At 53.9% G+C, this 22586-nt stretch overlaps 1 protein-coding gene across 4 annotated transcripts in view; it reads right to left on the reverse strand.

The window, feature by feature from the left end:
• The window catches only part of SMAD7 (SMAD family member 7), a 30018-nt gene extending 10276 nt beyond the window's left edge, over positions 1-19742 (reverse strand). The window contains exons 1-3 of one of the 4 annotated variants that reach the window (XM_047764371.1): positions 18724-19742; positions 17347-17400; positions 11652-11723 (exon numbers count right to left, since the gene is read on the reverse strand). In XM_047764371.1, the coding sequence (XP_047620327.1) occupies positions 11652-11723; positions 17347-17400; positions 18724-19336 (739 nt within the window). In that variant the 5' untranslated portion in view covers positions 19337-19742. Of the gene's footprint in view, positions 1-11651; positions 11727-17346; positions 17401-17794; positions 18353-18723 lie in introns of those variants that run through there. The other 3 variants (XM_047764364.1, XM_047764387.1, XM_047764378.1) reach the window with 3 other exon arrangements.
• Between the last annotated feature and the right edge of the window lie 2844 nt (positions 19743-22586).

The following is a 22586-nucleotide window of genomic DNA, read 5'->3' on the forward strand; positions in this document are numbered from 1 at the left end:
TTGACACACTCACTGTTCAGCCATCCGGGCCCTTTCACCCCCAAAGCACCAGGACCTCCTAGGCCTGGGGCTCCCCCCTCCCGCAGGCCCTCCCAGCCTGAGCCGACAGCTCCCCCACCCTGGACCCCCGCTGCTCTCTGCAGTGTGCCCCACATTTCAGAGGACTCCAACCTGGCTTGTATTACCACAGAGAGCCAGGCCTCAGACGTGTTTCCCCCCCCCCCCCATTCCTGCCCCAGGGCTCCCCTTCAAGCCCACCCAGTTGCCCCATGGGATCTGTGATCTGTCTACGCAGACATGACCCTGCCTCAACAAACTCCACAGAGAACTACCACACGGCCGGCAATTGCACCTCTGGGTATGCAGCAGTACTAACAACTGCCCAAAGGCAGAAGCAACTCCAAGTGTCCATTGAAGGATGAATGGATTTTATTTTTTATTTATTTTTATTTTTTGTCTTTTTGCCTTTTCTAGGGCTGCTTCCCGAGGCATATGGAGGTTCCCAGGCTAGGGGTCTAATCAGAGCTGTAGCTGCCGGCCTAAGCCAGAGCCACAGCAACGCAGGATCCAAGCCGCGTCTGCAACCTACACCACAGCTCACGGCAACGCCGGATCATGAACCCACCGAGCAAGGGCAGGGATCGAACCTGCAGCCTCATGGTTCCTAGTCGGATTCATTAACCACTGGATTCATTAACCACTGCGCCATGAAGGTAACTCCTGTACATACATTTTAAAAGGCAACACTGACACATAACTCCTGTACATACATTTTAAAAGGCAACGCTGACACATAACTACAACCTGTATGAATCTTGCAGACATTATGCTGAGCAGAATCCACCAGACACAAAAGGACAAATAGTGTATGAATCCACTCGTACGAGGTCCCTGGAACAGGAACAGTCAAATGCAGAGACAGAAAGTGGAATGGTGGTTGCCAGGAGCTGGGTAGGAGGGGGGACTGGGCAATTGGTGTCCGATGTTTGAGTTCCAGTTTGGGAAGGTGAAAAAGTTCTGGAGAGGGATGGTGTTGATGGCTGCACAGCATGGGATGGACAGAATGCCACTGGACCATACATTTAAAAATGGCTAGAATGGGGTAACTTCTCCGTGGCTCAGGAGGTTCAGAACCTGGTGTTGTTACTGCAGCAGCTTGGGTTGCTGCTGTGGCATGGGTTCGATCCCTGGCCCAGGAACTTCCACATGCAGCGGGGCTTGGCCAAAAAAAAAAAAAAAAATGGCTAGAATGGTAAATGTATGTATTTTACAACAAAAAATAAAAGGCCCTGCCTCTCCTAATGCTCTCCTGCACAGTCTGCCTTCCAGGGGATTCCACAGAGGGCAGGCAAGGCTAAAGCCCCCCCACCCCAAAATGTATAAAAATGTTGGTATGCATATGCATTTTTCTGGGGAAAGACTCCTCAGCTGTCACTCATTCTTAGAAAAGTTTGCCAAGCCAGAACCTTGAAGAACTACAATCTTTTTCCTCACCAAGGGGAGAGGACATTAGCTACCCACCACCTCAGCAACCGGCGGTGGGCGGGGGGGCGGTGTCTCATTCCCACACGTCTTCAAATCCAAGAGCCAAAGATCACAGGTCACAGGATGTCGGTACCACCAGGGTCATGGAGACCACATCCAGCCACTTACTTTGCAGGTGAAAAAACTAAGGCGCAGCAAGCTGGTGGCTGTGCCCCCACCCTCAGCCCAGGAAATCAGGCCAGCCCCAGGGAACTGAATCCTGGAGGGCACTTTTCCTCCAGTTATAATTCTCTTCCAGTCCCCTTCATGGGGCAACTGAGGCGGGAGGAGGGGTGGGGGTTGGGGGTAGAGGAGGGATAGGGGGTGGTGCACCTTCTGAATCTTTGCAAGCCCCCTACTCCAGGCCTCTTTCCCAGGAAATACCCCCCAGCAGGGCTTTAACTGTGACCCGTCTTTTTTTAGACAGGTGCTAAGCACCCAGATCCCAGGAGGAACTCAACCCTTGCTTTTCCCTCTGGGTTACTGATTAATGAGAGGGAGGGGCTGTGCTGGCGGAGAGGCTGCCCTGGGGCTGGCAAGGTCCCCGGGCGCTCTCGAGGCTGAGAAGCTCCCTTGGCCTTAGCGGCAGAGGAGACCTGCCAACTTCAGCAGGTGACCGCCAGGTGGGAAAGTGTGATGGAGACAGGACCGCCAAGTGGAAAATGCAGAAAGGTGAGTTTACCACCAGCACGGTCCTATCTTGGCATTGTCTTTTTGTGTTCCTGTTGAACGACTACCCCAAATTAAAAAGTAAAACTGCAATAAATACAGAAATGAAGAGAGCCGGCAGTAGTCCCTGGCCCAGCCTGGTGATCTGAGCACGCTCATGTCTGAAAGACAGAAATCCCCCATTCTGCAAGATGAACCTGGAGTTGAAATCAGTTCCCTTACTGCCCTGGATCAAACCCCAGGCCACAACAGCTCTCCTGACTCCACTGAGGAGCAAGGAGATTAATGCAATTAGTGAACTCCCAAGAACAGAGCCATCAGTGGCTCTGGTAGGCCACTGGTTGGCCTCAGTGGAACAGCCAGGGGCAGGATGAGCGTGCAAATGAACCCCCTTGGGAACTGAGATTAGATTACCTCGAGTAAACCCACCCACAGGCAGGCCAGGCCTCGCACACCAGCTGGGACCTCAGAGGTGGACCTGACCATTAGATTTTCAATCAAAAAGCCGGTGTCGCATCCCCAGATGGTCTTCATGAGAATCAAACTCACAGGAGTTAGGAAAGTCAAACTCCTGGGCTTTAAAAGCATCCACCTCCCTGTGGCTATAAAGACATAAATACTATCATTCCAGCAGTCCCACCCCCATGCCCATCCCCTCACCTGGGGCCCCCACGGCTGCTCAGCTGGGGTCACCTCCTCTGATGGGCTGAGCTTCCAGGTACTACCAGGGTCTGGATTATAACCCTACCTCCTGCTGTTAGGGTTGTTATCTCACAATCAACAAGTTGGGAGAAGGGGGGTGGGGCAGAGAAAGAACCAGAGCACAGACCTCTGTTTATGCACCAGCTTTGCTTTACTCAACTGTCAAAAGACCACACAACCAAAGCAGAGGGGAAAGCCGATGACACAGGAGTTGCCACACACGCTCAATCACCCCGGGGGCCCATCCCTGCACCCCTGCCCGTTGTCTTACAACACATCACGCCCTGGCTGGGTTTCTAGGGCCTGAGAAGCTGCCCCCTGCCCAACTCCAGACCAAGCCAAATCCTGTTCCAGGACCCTCCACCCAACTGACCCAACAGCACCTTCGGACAAACCATGACATCTGCGCAGAGTCCAAGAACAATGCCCTTTCTGACTGGCAGTGCCTGGTGCATAGTAGGTGCTCAGTAAATGATTGCTGAACGATTGGACTACAGGGGCACACTGGTTTCTCTCAAAGCAGTTGCCTCCCCGCTACACCAATTTCACACCTGGCAGAGGGGTGGTACCCGTGAACCCACCCCAGGAGGGGAGCCTGCCTTCCAGACAGGGATCAGCCAGAAAGGGCTAGGCCGGGTCCCAGGCTCCCCGTGGAGGCAGGAAGAGAGTCCCTGTCCTGAGCTACTTCCCAGCCAGCTGCGGCTGATCCCGAGAGGTGTTTCCAGGCCAGGCGCCGGCCAGGCAACCTTTGTGGGCTCACCACCTGCCCACAGCATTCTGCCCTGGCGTCCTGCTTTGTTTGGACAAGTTACCCTCACCGAGTGTTCCACAATGCTTTTATACACCCCAGGGCTCTTGTTGTGTTATGAAAACAAAACAAAGCACACTAAGGAAAAAAAGCTGGGGGAAGGGTGGAATGGGGAACAAGCAAGCCACACACACACACACACACACACACACACACACACACAAAACCCCTCTTTCTTTCTGGTCTCCATCCTAAAGATGTCAGCCTGGGTCGGGGCACTGTCCCATGCCTCATGTCAGGAGAATAATGACATCGTCAAAGAGGGGTCTTAGAGACCCAGAGATGAATAAACTGTTTTCACACCCAGAACAATACCATCTTCTCCACACCACTGCGGGGGTGCACAACCCTCTTTTGGGGGGAAGCTTCTAGGTGACTAGAGACTGTGTTACCTACCCCCATCCCCCAGGGCAAAGTACAGGTCCCAGGCACAGTTGTACCAGGGGAACTGTCTTCTGTTACCTCTTCAATTTGCATCAGCGCTCGAGCAACAGTCGGGAAGTTAAGGGGCTGGGACAAAATGAGGCTCAGTGCTTGACGATAAAGGCAGCCCCGGCCTGCCAAATGCCAGGCACCTTGGTTAGGGGTGAAAAGGCTAAAGACATCGATAGGTAAAGTCCTACCTATCCTCTCCCCTCCCCCTCAAAAATGTTGTGTTTTTAAAGTCCTACCTATCCTCTCCCCTCCCCCCCAAAAATGTTGTGTTTTTAAAGTCCTACCTATCCTCTCCCCTCCCCCCAAAAAATGTTGTGTTTTTTGTTGTTTTTTTTTTTTTTTTTTGCAAGTTAAAGCTGAGCTAATGACACTGGGTGGGGCTCAGTGTTGAAGACTGTGCAGCCAAACCAAAATTCAGTTCCAGCCAAGAGCTGCTTGGCCTCACCATGTGGGGAAGGAAGCTGAAAAAGTCATGAAAGATTCTTTAGTAAACCGGGAAATAAGGCTGCAGTTAACATTTCAACTGAAGGTGACCCTTCTGGTAAAATATTTTTTTAAATAATAAAAATAACATAACGTTCTCAAACAGCCTCTTTCTTAAAGAAAATGGTCTAAAAGTTCTCGTGGGAGTGGAAGGAAAGAAGGGGAAAAAAAACCCAAACCAAACCAAACCAAACCGGGCTGGCCTCCTCTCGGCCACTACCTTTCACGAACAACTTTTTTCTGGACTTCTTCTCATAAAAGGAATGATGTAATTTCCTGACTTGTCCCAATATTTCCCGTGCACTTACAAGGTGAAAGTTATCACCCTGTTTTAAACAAATGTCCACCATTCCATAGAAAGTTCCTTTTTCCATCTAGTGCCCCATCCCGGTCACAACATCTCCCCATCCTAGAATTAAAAACCCTATCATTTTCTATATCTTTAATGGGTTGGCTTTAATAAAAAGCCTTGTTCTCTCTATAGTAGTTACTGAATATACAGTCGCAGCTTCCCGGGAGAGTGGACTAGGGGTGCAGATCCCCACGGGAAGAAGGGGCCAGGGGTGGGGGGCGGCCAAGCATTCCCTAATGAGCCGATGTGTTTGGGTAGCGCTGCTGCCACCAAGGGAATGTTGCTTTCTTGGTGTGTTAGCCACTAAATTGAGAACTGTGTCTCAGCAGTTAATAATATCTTCCCGCTGAAAATAGCCCAGAGAGGAAGCCTGTCTGTGACAGTAGGCACGCGGCCAGGCGCTGGGCTAGCCATTCAGTACTGCGCGAGAAAGATGGTACGGCCAGTGATGACCTCCCAGCGGCCACACTGTACAGTATCCTTTCACAGGGTTCCTGCAAAGGGAAGGCACCCGGGCGGAGTCACCAACCTTCTCTGTGGCCCTATAACCCCAGCGAAGATGTTCCATGGACCACAGGCTCAGGCAGCAGGACCAGAGGAGGGGTGGGCTCGCCCTGCAGGGGATCAGGAGGACCCCCAGGCTTTGGGAGATGGCCCTGGCATGGATGGTTACCCATCCCAGGGCTGCCCAGTGGAGAAGAGCGTCTGGGGCAGAGAGGGAACCAGGGTGCTCACTTTCCCTGCAGAAAGGTCAGCCTCGGGAAACCAGCCACAGGGAACTTTCCCATCTCTCCTTTCTTTTCTTTTTTTTGTCTTTTTAGGGGCACACTGGCGGTATATGGAAGTTCCCAGGATAGAAGTCAAATCAGAGCTACAGCTGTCAGTCTACACCACAGACATAGCAATGCCAGATTGGAGCCATGTCTGCAACCTATACCTACACAGCTCAGGGCAACGCCAGATCCTTAACCCACTGAGCGAGGCCAGGGATGGAACTCGCGTCCTCATGGATCCTAGTTGGGTTCATTACCGCTGAGCCACAGTGGGAACTCCCCATCTCTCTCTCTTTTCTGCAACCAGCATGGAAAAGGAGAGGTTGAACACTCATGGAGACAGGCCCGTGAACTTGGCCCCTCCATAGGAGACCTCAGAGATGCTGTGGCAACAAGTAGATCCCAGGCGCCTAACAGACATCTCTGCCCGTTTTTACTCTCCGGAGTCGATGTTTTTTATTGATTATCTAAAGATCGGCATGGATTTAAAAGCTATCACTCATTACTTTTTTAAAGTTGTGGCAAAACATGCAATGTACCATTAGTGACACTGAGAGAGTTGGCAGAGCTGAGCAACCATCACCACTACCTGGGTTCCAGAACATTTTTATCACCCCAAAAGGAAACCCTGTCCCACAGGTCCCTTTTACAAGGTCATTCTCTAACTACAGCAAAGCCTATGAGCAGAAGGGGCAGAGCTGATGCACCCCGTCTAGTTTCTCCAGTGGAGCAAAAGTCCTGAGAAGAGGCTCAACAAGCAAGATCCTCAAATCTTCAAATGCTATGGGAGCACAGACAGAATAACAGAAAACCTAACAGCCACCAAAGATATTCCCCACAGGAACACAAACTCCTCTACCCCCTACACCGGAGCCCCCCAACTTGTCTGCACCTTGCAATCACCTGGGGAGCCTCCCAAAATACTGATGCTGGGATCCTGCCAATAGACCATGATCTGGAAGATCCTGATCAGGCAAGTCTGGGGACCACCGCCCTATGCCTTTCTTTTTCTCCCACCAGGTTAAGGCACCCGCTTTGAAGTGTCCTGGTGATCACAGCACTGTTGGAACAGTATCACAGGACAGCAACAGTGGCAATGAAGAAGCAAAGGGAGCCAAACTTGATCAAGAACCGTTTGGCACGTCCTCCACGTCCTCCTTCGATTTCACTGGCCCCCTGGCTCTGAGCTTGCCATAGAGGTCCCATGGGTGCAGAAGGAATCTGCTAAGAAAAAGCCTACCTAGGGAGGGGCTGTTAGTGCCCAAGGTTGTGGCCAAAAGCTACACCTGGCCCTCACCTGGCCCCCTCCCCCTTGGCCTCAGTGTTCTGCCTCAGTGACAGGGTGCATGAGGCAGCAGCCTGTCTAGTCTGGCCGGCAGAACAGCCCCAATTTGCTCCAGAGGCTTTAAAGGCTGTCAGTCTGTATTTAACCCCTGCCTGACTGCTCCATTCTTTCCAGGACAAAAGGGGTTTTAACAGTGAAGCCCTTCTCCAGGGTTGAGTGCATGACCTCAAGCATTCTAGAAGCGGCAGCCAACAGCCTGAACTGCTGTCCGTGACTGGTCTTCACCAGGGAGTGGATGTGCACCAGGTGAGCTGGCCTGGCCCGAGTCATCAGGCTGGCATTTAGGGACATATGGCTGGGTCCCTAGAGATCTAGACTGTCACTCCTCAGAGTGGCCTGGAAGGAAGGGGAGTGGGTAAGTAGGGGGTTGGTCTGTCTGACTCCCCATGCTCTTGGCCACCTGGATGACCTCAATCCACCACCAACAACCCCAGTGGCATCAGACCCGAGAAACCACATGCTGCTTGTTCCCAGGCACGGGAAGGAGACATGAAAAACACAGCAATAGGCACCCAGGCCCGAATTCCCAGTTCGCCGTCACCATCTCAGCCAGACAACAACTGCAGCTGAAAAGCTTTCCTTAAAAACACGGTGGAACACTCTTTCCTAGGCTACTTGGTTCGAGCCCAAGTTGACCGTGGACTAAGCCAGAACTGTATTTTCAGATTATATAGGTGTTTTTGAAAACTCTCCTCCAAGGCTCTCATAGATGCCAGCAAGGAATCAAAGAAGAGGAAAGAACCGTTCCTGGAATGGCGGTTGACCTAAGGCTGCTCCCAACACCCAGAACTAGAAGCTATACATGGACCTGAGGCCTGAGCAAAGGAGCTGACCTCTCTTGGGTTGGTGGGCCAGTGTCTCTCCAATAAAGGTGACTTTGCACAGTCAAGAGACGGGGTTCCTTCAACCCCTACTCCCAGACACATCAGTACCACCGCCTCCCTCCTTCCTCCCTGAAATCCACAGTGGTACCTCTTTTGAAATTTAAATGACTAAAAATGATTGCTGGCCTCCAATCCTGCCCTAACCCTCCCGTGTGTCTGAGGCTCAACCAGCTCCAGACACCAATATATAAAGGGGGTTGGAGGAAGGGGCTGCAGGGGAATAACCTAGAACCCACAAGTGAGGTGGTGTTTCTTCAGCGCTCCCACGCCTCCCAAACCAGGAGGGCAGACAAGCTAAAGAAACCCCCCACCCCACCCCTGGAAACTCCAGATGGAGGCTGCAAAGATGACAGCTTCGAACACATGCTTTTAATTACCAGTGATACAGTGAAAGCTCTGGGAGCAAATCCTTTCCATTTCCACCAGTAAGCTGAACCCAGAAGCTTCCCATCTACGTCAGACCTCTCCGAGATGGGTATCCTGGGCCAGGATCCACGCCAGCAACAAGGGCCTGTTCTACCCACCTTTCAAAAAGCACCATAGCCAGATCACGAGTCAGAACCGACCCACCATCACGCCCGGGCCCCAAAGCACAAACCCCCCGGCAACGGAGAAGCTTTCCCTGATCCCAAGTAGGAGGGACTCAGGCCTACCCCAGAGCCTGCCTGTGGGCATCTGCCTGCTCATGTGTCTGTGCACGAGATCGTCTATCTGTACGTCTGCAGCACGCATACACGCGCATGCACACACAACCATGCACCGAGCAATCCATCTGTCTCGGAGAGCAGGCTGTCAGAAATGAAAGTACGATCTCCTGGAACGGAGTCACAGCCTTCTAAAAATGTGCCGTTTTCCCAGACTGAGGAAACTTGCAGGGGTGGGGTATGTTGCGCTTCAAGTCCCCAAGGCCTGGGCCTGTCGTCTCACCGGCCAGACCCGCGCTGCAAGGCTGGAATTCCAACAGCGGCCAGCGGGCCCGCTCCCAGCGCTGCTGCCCGCCCAGCCCCTTCCTCGCAGGAAAGGGAAGGGCCAGCCTTGGAGTCACCCCGCATCTCGGGAGGGGCGTGCCTTGGAGCACACCCCCACCCCCACCCCCACCTCCGCGAGGCATCACATTTTCACATTCGCTGTTTTTGCTTTCCCTTCTTCCCCTGCCAAGAGAATCAAGCCCTGGCTCCCGCTGCCGACCTTCCTCCCACCCTAAACTGAGCCCCATTCATGAAGCCCGCTCTCAGCCAGGGCAGGACAGGAAGGAAAACAGCACACAGGGCCTGTGAAAGGGACACTCAGAGAGGTGATTTCAAGGGGGAGGTGAGGAGGGGTAGAGCCTGGTGGGCGCTTTCCCCACACCCCACCTAGATGCTCCCCCACCCCCACTGCCCCAGCCCCAGCTAAGCCTCCCCCTGCCGCCCAGAGGAGCCGCCACCTCAGCCACCACAGCCCCCCACCGGCCTCATTGGGGCAAGGAGGACACACCCAGGCCACCGCGCCCCCGCCCCCCCCCACTGTGGAAAGATCAACTGCTTGGAAAGGAGGTGGTGTGGGCTTTCTCCATATGCAAAACCCTCTGCCCCTGGCCCAGGGCCATGACCAGCATCTTTTTTGGGGGGCGGGGCATTCTTGCTGCAGAGGGTGGGGTCCTGGGTTTTCTCAGTGCCCAGTCAGCTCCCCTCCAGATACCCCCAAACCACTGGCACCATTCCAAGGAACAGTTTCTTCAATTTCCCCCCATGGCCCATTATTAATAAACTGCTCCAACTCTGAACTGAAAGAAGAAAGAGCTCAAACTTTGAAGCCCTGGGAATTAGTAAATCAAGAGCTAAAATTCAAAACAAATGCTCTTTCATGTGCAGTGTCTCCCTCCCCTACCCCCCCCCCCCGCCCTGTTTTTTTTCTTTTTCTTTGCAGTTTTGTTAAACCACGTGATCCCTTCAGAGACCAGCAGCACGCCTTCCTAGCAGCTCTTCATTCATTGAAAGGGCTGCAGAAACGGTGGGGGTGGGCGGAGGGGTTAATAACTGCTTTACCCCCAGTGTCTTTTTCTAGGACTGGAAAAGCTCTCAGAAGCCCACCCATCTGAGAAGGGGCTGTGCCAGGTCACACTGCTTAGCTCCCAGACTGAGCAAGGAGGCTGGTGGCTCAGGCTGGTGCCGTCACTTCCTCCAGCAGAGGAGACAGACAAGATGTTATCAGTAAGACAAACCTTCTGAGAAGCCCCCTTTCAAAAGCTACCACTTCCCTTGCTTATTTCATGTGGTTCAGAGGGGCAAGGACGCCTCCCTGCACATTCAGGATTTAAAAAATAAAACCATCTAACAACATCCTGAGTGTGTATTTTGCCCAGACCCTGTCCTTGGCCTTCCTTCTTTCCGGAACTCTCTCAGCCTTAGAAAGCAGAAAAGACAGCAGCTCACAAGCCCCTGCCCCTGGGTGAGCCTCCCTCCTCCACCCACCGTGGTCCACTCCCATCCTCACGCCCTGAGCCCCCTGCCCTTTCCAGGTCCCTCTTTTTCCTCCTGCTCAGCTCTCATTAGGAGCTGAGGAAACAATACCCTCTGTCTCAGATAACAGCCAGAGTATATACTGCCCTGAAATCAAAACAAACAAGAGGCTCCCTAAAGACACTGTCAGCAAGCTCAATTCCTGGACAGGTTACTGGCTAAGGGTGAACCAAGCCTGAGAGACACCTGCCCAGAGAGAGGTCACCTCACAAAAGAGGGGGCACCAGGGTCCCCCTAAAGACCATTTTATAACATGCAACTATGATCCTACACCAATGTCCCAAAGACAAATGCCCAGAATTCTGCAGGATTTCCTTTCTTTTTTTTTTTTTTTTTTTTCCTCCGGGTTACCTTCCCTCCTGCCCTAGCTAGTTCTTAGAAAATCCAGCAATTGCAGACTGGGGTGGGAAAAACAGGTGGAAACAAGGCATCTCTAGAACAAAATGGAAATGTCTCCCACTTACATTGCTAATGAGTTTCTCCAAGTTCATCTCTCTCTTCTCTGGTCCCTCAAGGACCATGACACTTTAGCTACCCAGTGCCCCCACCCAATTCCATAACCTTCCAGCCCGAGCATCCCAGGCCCTTGCTCACACCCCATGGGCCCTGAGGAAAGCCTCCTCTGCTGGGTAATGACTGTCTGCAGCATCCCTGCTCTGGCGCTCCCATCCCCTGACACGCAATGCAGACTCCTGCAGGAAGTGGACTGGGGACTAGGACTTGCAGAGAAGCACCGGGAACACCTAAACCCCCATTCTACACTTGGGGCCTGTCTTCAATAAGTTCCCCAAAGGTGGATGCGTGCCCTCTAAGGCATCCAATACACAGAGGCCAAGAGCCAAAAAGAGCTTATACTTGTGAACTAATGACACCAAAGTCAGCCAGTGGAAGCCCCTCCAGCCAGAGTTGCTTAGCAATCGATAACCACAAAACACGGCCCCCCCACCCAGTAACCCCCCATCTCCTCCATTTCCACATCTGCGCAGGGCACAGGTCCAGACTGCAGAGCTGAAGGCCACCAGAGTCACCAGGATGCATCCAGTTTAAATGCACAAAAAAGGGAGAATTAATTCCAGACCAGCTGGGGTGGCAGAAGGCCACCTCCATGCCTCCAGTCTCCAGTCATTTCTGGAGGTCTCAGACTTGCCAGGAAAATAACAGAAAAAGCATCTCACCTGAAAGCCCCCCAGGGGCCAGATAATTCGTTCCCCCTGTTTCAGCGGAGGAAGGCACAGCATCTGGACAGTCTGCTGTGAATTTGCAAAGGAGAGAGAGAGAGAGAGAGAAATACACAAATAAATAAATAAGTAAATAAAAACACCGAGATTAATTTTTAAGCACATTCTCAACAGCATGAAAGAGAAACCACACATTCCAAACGGCTGACTCCCAGCCATGATGCTGATTATTAATGGGCTGCTCAGGCTTCGCTACCCATCATAAGACAGACCACAGCACCTTGTCACCCGTCTGGGCTCCAGGCAGCCAGTTAATCATTAGTCAAGTCAGACTCGATCACAGACTGGCTGGAATTCCTGTTTTTATTGCAAGTCCCCCATTGAGGAAACCAGGTAGTTCCCAAGGTCACAGGAGGCCCAGGGTCGCCTTCCTCAACTGTGGCTATGGTCTCCCTGCCATCTTTCCCAGAGCAAGATCAAGGGCCTGGCCTCTTTGCTGGAATCGAGTGGCCTCCCTGTCGCTCCCACAGACAAGGGTCACGCTCTCATCCTTTTTAAAGATGGACTTCCCAATTCCTCAGGACTTTCTCAATCTCCCCCAGCAACCCCAGACCTGCAGGCTCCCAGCCCTCAGTGCCTATAAAATCTTTCTGGCACGCAGCACTTGGAGTTTCCTTCCTTCTGTCTCTACTAATCTTTTTACCTTCAGATCCTGTCTGCCTGAACTAGACTGTAACCTTCTCTTCAACATCTTTGTCACCCTCAGGTGCTCAGCACAGTGACCTAAACGTTAATGAGGATGATGACAATTCCAGCTGAGAAATAGACTCCACTACCCACCTCTAAGCAATTAAAACAAAAAATAATGCCCACGAACCACAGCTAATTAGTCCTGCGAAACAAAAATACACACAGGACCCCATAAGCACATCAGGCACCCACGGCCAAAGCCAAACTTACTGAACTCCACAGAGAAAGGCTGACTCAGGAAAGGAGCTTCCCAGCTCTGATGCAAAAACATCTGGTCGGATGGTACCAATTCCAGTCCCCCCCACTCCAGGCCACACGATGTCCCTGGGGTGTGCATTACCTGTTGCCCACTGGAACTTGCTTGGCCAAGGTGGCAAATAGGAAGCCAAGCAAAAGAGCACCCCAGCAGCAGCTAACCATGATGCTCTATAGGGAGCCAGAGGCTATCTCCATTCCCTGGAGGGGCAGGAAGGGATGAGGGGGTCTGGGAGGCTGGGCCTGTCCCCCAACCCCAGCTCTGAAATTCTCTCTCTAATCCTTCTCCTGCGTTCTCTCTCAGGCTAGACCAACTTTTCAGGAATTCTCCTAAACAGGGGAGGGGATGGCAACAGATAGCCAGGGAGAGAGAAAAGGCTGCCTGGGTAGGCTCATTTTATCAGGGTAAAGTATAACTCCGAACAGGAATATACAGTTTTACAGGATACACCGAATCAAATGGAAAACAATGGGGACAGACAGGAAACAGAGCTGCTGGTTCAAGAGAGCTGCTGGTTCAAGAGCGTATACCCTGCGCTTTTCTAAGCTACTGTGATGGCCTTAGCCCTGTAGGAGAGATAGGCTTCTACTAACCCACACCCCTTCCAAAGGGATGACACCCCCCACGTTTAAACATGATGACTTATCCACTCTCCACCCCCCCACCCTCACCCCTGCTGGCTGAATTCCAGGGGCAAGGTGCGTTTCAAAGGCAGAGCTGGGCCCACATTCGGGGTGTCAGCCTGTCTCAGATCAAAGGTAAGCCAGCTCCACACTGGCAACCACAAGCGTTTCTATGAACTGGTGCTCTGCCCTTTGATCTCCGGAGGGATTTACAAACATTAATTAGGCCTCCCTACCACCCCTGTGAGGCAGCCAGGTATACCTGTTAGACAGGCACCCAGGGAAACTGAGGCGTCATTGAATAGCCTAAGGGGCCACCCAGTGAGCTAAGCCAAACCCAAGAAAGGGTTCAGAGCCCACCTTGAAGTGCTCCCTCTTCGGGGTGGGGAGGACCGTCACTCTTCCCTACAGTAGTGGAGCTGAAAGAGCCTTCAGCATCCAGACTGGCCTCAAGCTCCTGCCAGGCTAGCCAAGGTCAAGGAGGCCACGCCTCCGTCTCTCACCCACAGAAAAGCTCCCCAGAGATAGCTCTGTAAAGGCAGGGTCTCAGTTTCTGCTGGGCCGCCTGGATCCCAGAGCCCAGGGTAGCATTTACACAGCAGCTCTCCACCACCGCTCCACGCTAGCAAGCACCCACTAAGGACTGGGTTCTATGGCAGACAGACTCATTCCCCTCCCCCAAGGGCAAGAGAGCCCTTGAAGAGGCAAGCCTGGGGGCAGCCAAGGAATGAGATGCTGCGACCGGGTACCAGGTGACAAGAGCTGGGGACCCCACTTCTCTCATTCAGAGGATGGTTTCCAGGGAGCCCGGAGAGTCTCATCAATTCAGTTCTGAGCTTCCCAGGTACTGTCTGGGAACTTGTCTCAGCCCCAATCCACCACCCTGGTTACAGAAGGACAATCAGTGAACTGGAAGCATTGATGCATTTTAAGCAGACATATCCTCAGGCCTGCAGAATGCCTGAGTGAATGAACCAATAAATGAGTTAATAATGAGTGAATCACCTAACCTAACTCTGATCATCTGGGTTTAAAAAAGGGGCCTAGAAAAGTTAAGAGTGACCCGAGTTAAGAGGTAAATGCAAGGCTAGGTCCCAGACTGCTCAACTTGAACTTTGGCGGCTCCATCTGCCAATGGGTACAGGTCACCTGGATCTCCCAGCCTAAGCAAATAGTGTTCCCAGCAATACCCCACACTCCAAACCAATCTTCAAACTTTTCTGACCATTAGATACAGGACACAGGAAGCAGAGCCCACAGAGCAATCTCCCCCCAGTATCCTCACTCCATGAGCTAAGATCTCATTCTCACAGCCTGCTCTGATTCCTGATGTGATAGGGTGGGGGCAGGGGTCCTCACTTCTGAAAGCTTAAAGTCACAGCCACCCTGCTCCTACATTCAGTCACATCTAATACTCCATCCCAGGAGATCCTGCTGGCTTCATACCACCTAGCACCCAGGTCTCCCAGGCTGCAGTGGAATGGCTTGAACCACAGCAAAATGGAGTTCCCAGACCCAGTCCTCCCCCAAAGGCTGCAGCGGTGCCAGGCCCCAGACCCTTCCCGCCACCTCTGCCCAAGCTGGAGACGTAACAGAAGAAATCCCTTGGTTGTGCAACTGCTTAAGATTTTTACTTATTTATTTTTTTTATTTTAGGGCCGCACCTGCAGCATATGGAGATTCCCAGGCTAGGGGCCAAATTGGAGCTGTGGCTGCTGGCCTACACCACAGCCACAGCAACGCCAGATCCAAGCCACATCTGTGACCTACACCACAGCTCATGGCAACGCAGGATCCTTAACCCACTGAGCAAGGCCAGGGATCGAACCTGCGTCCTTATGGATGCTAGTCAGATTCGTTTCCGCTGCGCCATGATGGAACTCCCAGCCTCTTAAGATTTTTATAGTTGTCCACTGTAAATCTCATGGCTGATTCTCACCTAGTAACCCAAGTTCAAAAATTCAACCTAAGGCTCAGAATGTAAGCGGCTGACCTGAATTGCCCACGTACAAGGTGAGAATAAAAACCAGGGGCAGCACCCCATCTATGTGTCTGACCTCAACGCCCCTGGCCACAGCAGCCAGCAAAACCAGCCCCAGGCCTGGCTGCCCTCCAAAGTGTCAGAAGAGTCCCACCGCCAGGGCTTTGCCTGTTAGCACCTTCAAGTCCTTTACACAAGGGTGATTTTTTTCATCCTATTTTTGTTTTGGGCTTTCTGTTTGGGGTTTTTGTTTTTGTTTCTTTGCCTGGGGGAGGAGGGGTTGGTTTTGTTTTACACCTAAAAGTTCTTGGGTGAGTAACCAGCTGTCTGAGTTTCCGATTGGCAGGTGAATCACTTCCTATTGGCTGATCTGGAGAACTTTTTTCTCCCCCTTGGAAATGGCACATTCCTGTCTTTGTGGCTTCTCTGTTTACACACATTTTGCTACCTAATGTCAACACTTGCTAATGAATAAATATATCACTCCACTACTGAAAATGAGGTCCTGGCCCCAGAGGGCGACTGCTTGAATCCAGTGAACAGCTCTGCCCCTCTATGTCTGCCGGAAACCCAAGAGAATGTGGTCCTTCTTTCTGCAGGTTTTAGGAAGTTTCTTGGATCATTTCCCCCTAGTGGTCTTTACCCCTGAGGCCAAGGGGACCAGCCTCTCTTTCTCTCTCTTTTAAGGAAAACCTCCAACACTGAGGCCCACGACAGGAAAAACAACAATGGGACAGAGATGGCCCCTTGGAGAACGAAAGTTCATAAAAGAATTCTTGAGTCTTGATGCCAAAAACCCAGTCAAGTTAGATTATTTGAGAAAACAGAGCTTGGTCATTTCAGCTAACGTTTGTTACAAACACAGAGCTGGTTATCTCCTCATTAATGACCATTTATCTAGTGTTTTGTAAATCGAAAGCAAAATATCACATGCTTTGCAAGCCACTTATTAGACAAGCACAAGGCAAGCAGCAACGCCTTGCACGACTGGAGGCAGCGTGGAGTCGGGGAGGGCTGGCTGCAGAACCCCGGCTTTGGTTATACCGTTCATTAAAGTATTTAATTTACGACAACGCCCCAGCAAAAGTTTTAATTAGTGGAGGGAAAGGCCCAACAGCCAAAACTTATGAGGCGGATGGACTTGTAGAATTCCAAGAGCGAAAAGGGGCCCAACCCTTCACTCTTCCTTCTCCCAGAAACTTGGCAAAATAAATGTCACAAGCATTGCATTTTTCAGGCACCAGTACAGACCAAAGTTACAATCCATACTTTCAAACAAATGGACCTCTCCCTGTAAGATAGGGCTCTAAGATACAGGGGGCCATCCAGTGGTCACCCCTGAGTCCCAGCTTTGAGGACCCCCCCCTCCCCTGGCACTGTGAGCCCCGGCACTGCCAGTCAGAAGTTGAATGCAGACAACCGCAATGGGGCTGGTGCCAGTCTCAAGTGCGGCTTCTGCCCTGGCCCCAAGCCATTCGGTGACAAAGCAACAGGCAGGCAGAGCTATGCTAAAAACTTTCAGAGCCCCCACCAAGAATTCTGAGAAAACCAGGAAGGGAAGGGCCTGTCGTCTTTACGTCTTAAAGGTTCAAATTTGCTTACCCCAAAGACCTCTCTGTACCTTTTTAAACTGTCTTCCCTCCCACCAAGCTATCCATTCTTCCCACTGATACTTCTGGCACTCATAACGTCTCCAAAGTTTCCCATCAACCTGTCCTCTTTGGCTCCCAAGACACTTCTGCAAGGATCAAATTCCACGTGTTTAAAAGCTGAGCCAACTTGGGTTGTGGAGTGCAAATACATGAAAAAAGGAACAAAGTGTAATGCATATCTAGGAAACATCTTTGAAAAAAAAAAGAAAAACATGCATAATATTGTATGTATACACACACATTATCTCCAGGTTCAGTCACAACAAAAACAGAAAAAAATCCACCAAACTTCCCACAGAGGAAACCTATAACCACCTTGGGGCAAGCCCAGGGTCTCCCCAAGCCGCTGCCTAGACATAAAAAATCCGAGTTCTAGAGACTCCATTTCTAACCTAAGATAGGAAGGATATTTTTAAAATCCTCTACTCACCAGTTGGTTTGAGAAAATCCATCGGGTATCTGGAGTAAGGAGGAGGGGGAGACTCTGGAATTAAAAAAGAAAGAGAAAATAAAGGCCAAGCCATGAGAAAGAGAGATAGAAACTTATGATAACAGAGGCATTCTTTTAGCCCAACTGTTTGTCTTAGCTGTGGGGGTTGGAGGCAGGGCCGCGAGGCGGTGATTGCCTTGATATTTAGCTGTCAGATAAACAAAAGAGGCCGCCTGGCGCCAGCCTCGGCGCTCCGCTCCTCCACGTCTGCGGCCGCCGCCGCCGCGCTCGGCCGGCCCGGCTGGAAACCACCGGCTCTACCGGGGCCTGGCACTTAAAAGTTCACAGGGCGGGGGGCGACCAAGCCCCCGCTCGGCCCCAGAACTTCAGATCCGACTCCCGGCGCCGCCCCCCCACCCTGACCCGTCCCCCAGGGGTGCAAATTCACCTTGGCCACCGCAGCTCCTCTCCACACCGCGCGGGGGAACTCGGGGCTCCCCTCTCCCAGCCCACCCGCGAGGTTCACCCCAAGTCCGCTGATGAACTTGGATTTGTGGACGCCCCGGGTGCACCCCCGCCCCACACAAATATGCAGAGAAAAGGAAAGCAATGCAGGAGGCTGGGGTCTCAGCTGAGAAGCCCAGGCCCCAGAGCTGTTAAGGGGCCGTGTCGTCAGGGAGGGCTGGGGCCCGATCCTTCTGCAGTCAGGAACTGTGCTTTCCTGTGCAGGAAGAAAGGAAAAAGCAGAGGGCACCCAACTTCTCCTGACTGCTTGTCCTCTTCCACCCTGGGCTGGCAGAGTTGAGAGCAAATATCCAGCGCCGCCGCCCATCAAACTCTCTTTGCCCCAAAACACAAAGCTGCTCCGGACAGGGCACTTTCCCAACCACTTGTGCCCGACAGGACTCTCCTTATTTACTAAAGGAGCAGGCAGAGACGTTCCAGCCTTTACAACTGCTTCTCCCAGCCTTCCTTGGCGGGCTTGGACCGAATCCAACTCGGCCACACACCTCAACGCCTTTCCGGGTGCAGGGGAGGCGTGACCCCCCCCTCTCTCTGCACCCCTTGGTTGATCCGGAAATGAGAAGTCTATCTAATTTTTAACCCCCGGTCTGTAGAGTGTGTGCATGAGCAGTGCCCAACACCCCGCTAGGGGAAACAGAGGAGGAGAAAAAAACTGTAAGGGAACCCCCAGGGAATGCTTTTCCAGGTTCCCCCCAGTCCGTTCTCTACCTTTGTCCCTCTAGTGTTCTCCCAGGAGGGGATGTACTCTCCCCTCTGGCGAGACAGCTGCACAAACACACAGCCGAAGGGGGCTTTTCTTTCACTACTTGAGCGCCAAGGGGAGAGGTGGGTGGGCGCAGAACAACTTCTTACCTAGTTCGCAGAGTCGGCTAAGGTGATGGGGGTTGCAGCACACCAGCTCGGGGTTGATCTTCCCGTAAGATTCACAGCAACACAGCCTCTTGACTTCCGAGGAATGCCTGAGATCCGGCCACCTGAACACTTTGCACAGCAGGAGGGGGAGCGAGTAGGACGAGGGCGGCTGCGCGGGCTGTGAGCCGGCAGGCGCCCCCAGGCCCAGCCTGCAGTCCAGGCGGCCGGGCAACAAGAGGCACGCCGTGCGCGTACCGCCGCGGGACTCCACGGCCTGGAGCAGCAGCTCCAGCTGCCGTTCCTTCAGTTTCTTAAGCACCGAGTGCGTGAGCGCCTTCAGATCCGCCTCGGCGCCCCCGGCCACGCCGGCGCCCGCGGCTGGGGGGTGGGGATGGTGGTGACCTTTGGCACCCCGCACCGCCTTGCCCAGGCAGCAGCCAGCCCTGCCTGCGCCGCCGCTACCGGCCCCATGTGCCCGGCCGTCCGTCGCCCCTTCTCCCCGCAGCTCGCCTCCTCCACCGCCTCCCCACGCGCCCTCCTCCTCGTCCTCGCCGCCGGGCGCACGGCTCCTCCAGAGACGCCGGACGAGCGCAGATCGTTTGGTCCTGAACATGCGGGGCGAGGAGGCGAGGAGAAAAGTCGTTTGCCGGCTAAGGAGCGAACATGACCTCCGCACACCATGAAGAAGTCGGGCGCCGAGTTGGGGCAGCAGGCGCAGGCGACAGCAGCAGCAGCAGGGGCCCGGGCAGGAGCGGCGGCGGCCCGAGGGGCGCTCCGTGGCATGCGCCAGTCTCCCGGAGGCCGGGGGGCGCGCGGGGGCCCGGAGGCGCCCGCCGGGGCTCGGGGGCCTGCGCTCCGGCTGCCCCACCCCGCGCGGCCCGAGCCGCGCGCTGCTCTCGGGCCCCGGCGCACCCCGGAGGAACGCGGCCGCCGCTTCCCTGGGGGCGGCGAAGCCTACCCCGGTCGGCGCCTCCCCAAAAAGAGGCCCCCCCGCAGCGGCTCCCGAGTGTCGGGCTCGCCAGCCTTGGCTTCCTACATGGAAGATCCGCGGGGGCAAAAAAAGAAAGGCGTTCGGCTGGGCTGCCGGAGGGAGGAAAAAGCCTCTTTCCCCCTTCCTAAGCAACTTAATTTGGGGGTGGGGAGAAGGAGGCAATTAAAAAAAAAAAAGGCAGGCACGCGATTTATTTTTTCTTCTATATCCTTAGTAACCGGATCTCCTTGAATTCCGTGCACACGAAGACTCGGGGGAGGGGGCCGAGTGGACTTCACCCCGCAGGAGATGTTTGGCGAAATAAGGAGGTTCTCTCAAAATCTAAGAACCAAATAGCAAAGCCCAAAATGAAAACCACCACCTCCTCGTACCCCGGAGGTCTGGGGGCGTCTGGCTGGAGCTGGGGTTTAAAAAAAGAAAATGTTTACAAAGTAGAACAAGACGTCTGAGGGGTGGAAAAAAGGTATCCACGAGTTACATTCCCCTTTTTCCTTGCAGAGCCCCGCTGGTCTTCCTCTCCTTTTCTTCGGGGAAAAAAAAAAAAAAAAAGCCGTGTATTTTTTTAATCCACAGAAAGCTTTGGCCAGGCTGTTTCAATCCTTCGCATCTGGGTGATTTGGAGGAGTCTCTGGTCTTTCCTCCTGAGCTCCCGGGGGCCCTAGTCCTCGGCGGGGACTTCCTCGGGGCTGGCGGGGGCGCAGGGGCAGAAGATGCTGCGGCGGCGGCTGCGCCCCGCGGGGCTGACAGCGCGGGGGAGGGCGGCGCGGCGGCCGCGGCGGGCCCCTGGCGGGTCGCGCGCTCTCGCCCTCCGCTCGCTAGCGCGGGGGCCGCCGGTGTCCCCTCCCCTGGGAGCCGGGGCTCCCCTTATGGGCTGCTCGCCCCGACAAGGCTGCGTCGGCTGGAGGCCCCGGTGTCCCTCACGCCGCCTTCTCCTCCGAGACTCTCCTCGTCGCGCCCGGGAGCCTCCTTGTGCCCCGTCCGCCCTCTCCTGGCGCTCGAGTCCTTCTGCCGCCGCCGGGGGCTCGCCGCGCCGCACCAGGGACTCCTGGGCCAGGCGCTCGGCAGCTCGGCGCCGGCGGGCTGGCTCTGTCTCGGGCAGCTCTCTCCCGCGCGGCGAGCGGACAGAGCACGGCGCCCGGCTGGCTCGCCTGGCGCGGTTCGGGAACAGGATCCTCCGTGCGCCGAGCAGGCGAGCGAGTGTGCCCTGGGCTCGCCGCCTCCCGCAAGGCCTCCCGCCCCCGCCCCCTTCCCTCCCCCTTCCTCCCCTTCCCTCCCCCGCCCCCAGCCGCTGCCGCCGCCGCCTCCCCCCCCACCCCCCCGCGGGCCCTCTGCTCTGCTGGTTCCACTGCGCAGTGGCGCGCCCGGCTCCGGCCTCGTCACGTGGCCGTCTAGACACCCTGTCGCTTTAAAAAAAAAAAAAAAAAAAAGCGATTGTGTTTCGCAAACAACAGATCGGGTTTCTAAAAGCTATTTCTCCCCCCGTTTCCCCCCCCCGCCACCCCCACCCCCTCCCCGGTCTGCGGGGGGGGTGCTAATGGGGGGGCAGATAACGGTGGGGAGCAGAGAAGCTCCTTGAATCGACTGATAACTGGCAGAATCCGGGGAGAAATGGGAAGACCCAAGAACACGGATCGCGCTTCGCCGGCGAGTTTTTGGAGCGGAACGAGCGGGTCGGTGGCCGGATTTAGACCCAGTCCGAGGAGCTTCGCAGTGGCTGTCCCGTGCGCTTTCGCCCTAATGTTTCATTCATTCGTTTTGCCTTAAAGGCCCTGGCGACATGCCCTGGACCCCGCACGGGAGGAAAGGGGGAGGAGAGCGCTGTCTCTGTTTAAAAGACATTTACACCGGACTGGACCGAGGCCCTGGGAAGTGTGCGCTGGAGGGAACAGCCGGGCCGCCGAGGGCGGGGAGGCGGCGCGAATGTGACCTCAGCGGCGGCCGCGCGCTCCCTCCCGCCCTCTCCCGCTCCGGGCTCGGGTTTCTAGGACTGCCTGGAGAAGTGTGTCTTGTGCAAATCTCTGGAATGCATTTGGCTGGCTGACGAACTGTGAGGGGCAGTATCCTGGGGGCGGCGGCGGGGGGGGGGTGTCGCCCTCCCGCCGCGGGCAGGTTTCCTCTCGAGCCCGGAAGACCTCCGCCACCCCGCCTCCCGGCGCGGGAAGGTTACCTTCCTAGCAGACCTGCCTAGGGCATGCATATGCATGCGTGGCCTGTTTCTGCGCCCTCCTCGGCCCCGCAGCTTTCAAGGTGCTTAAGAGTCAGAGAGTTCATCCCCTTAGCCTGCGTTTTAGAAGAGCGTAGACCCAGCTGGCAAATTACTGCATGGAAATGGGTAAGGCGTTGGTAGGGCAAAGGACCAGATTAGGTTTACTGCATGAAAGCTGTTGGTACTCGGAAAAGTAATGATTTAAATATATAACCGTCAGTACTGACGAGGCCACTAGCTGGCATGGTGGTCCAACCTCTCGTCTTATTCAGTGAAATAAGTTTTTTTTTTTAAGGCCGTTTAGGATTGTGAGATCAGGACGACAATGAAACTCATTGGGGGTTTTCACAAATCTTTAGAAAAGTTGAAATTGACTGTTTTCATTTTCCCAGCTAAATTATGCTCCTTAAAAAAAAAAAAAGCATAGATGAATCTTAGCTTTATAATTCAGCCCTTTCTCCTCCAGCAACTTAAAAGGCATCTGCATGCCGTAGATGCTTAATAAATATTTAGGAATAAATATTTAGGACTGTATTGACACAGTCGGGTAGGCATTTGGACCATTCCCACCAAACCCACCAAGAGCACCTTTGGACATATAAATGTGAGAGCGAATCATGATCATATATATCTAGGCGAAAGGCTCTGAAGCTCATTGACCTAGAA

The sequence above is a fragment of the Phacochoerus africanus genome, chromosome 2 (genome assembly GCF_016906955.1).
Source record: "Phacochoerus africanus isolate WHEZ1 chromosome 2, ROS_Pafr_v1, whole genome shotgun sequence".
Lineage (NCBI taxonomy): Eukaryota > Metazoa > Chordata > Mammalia > Artiodactyla > Suidae > Phacochoerus > Phacochoerus africanus.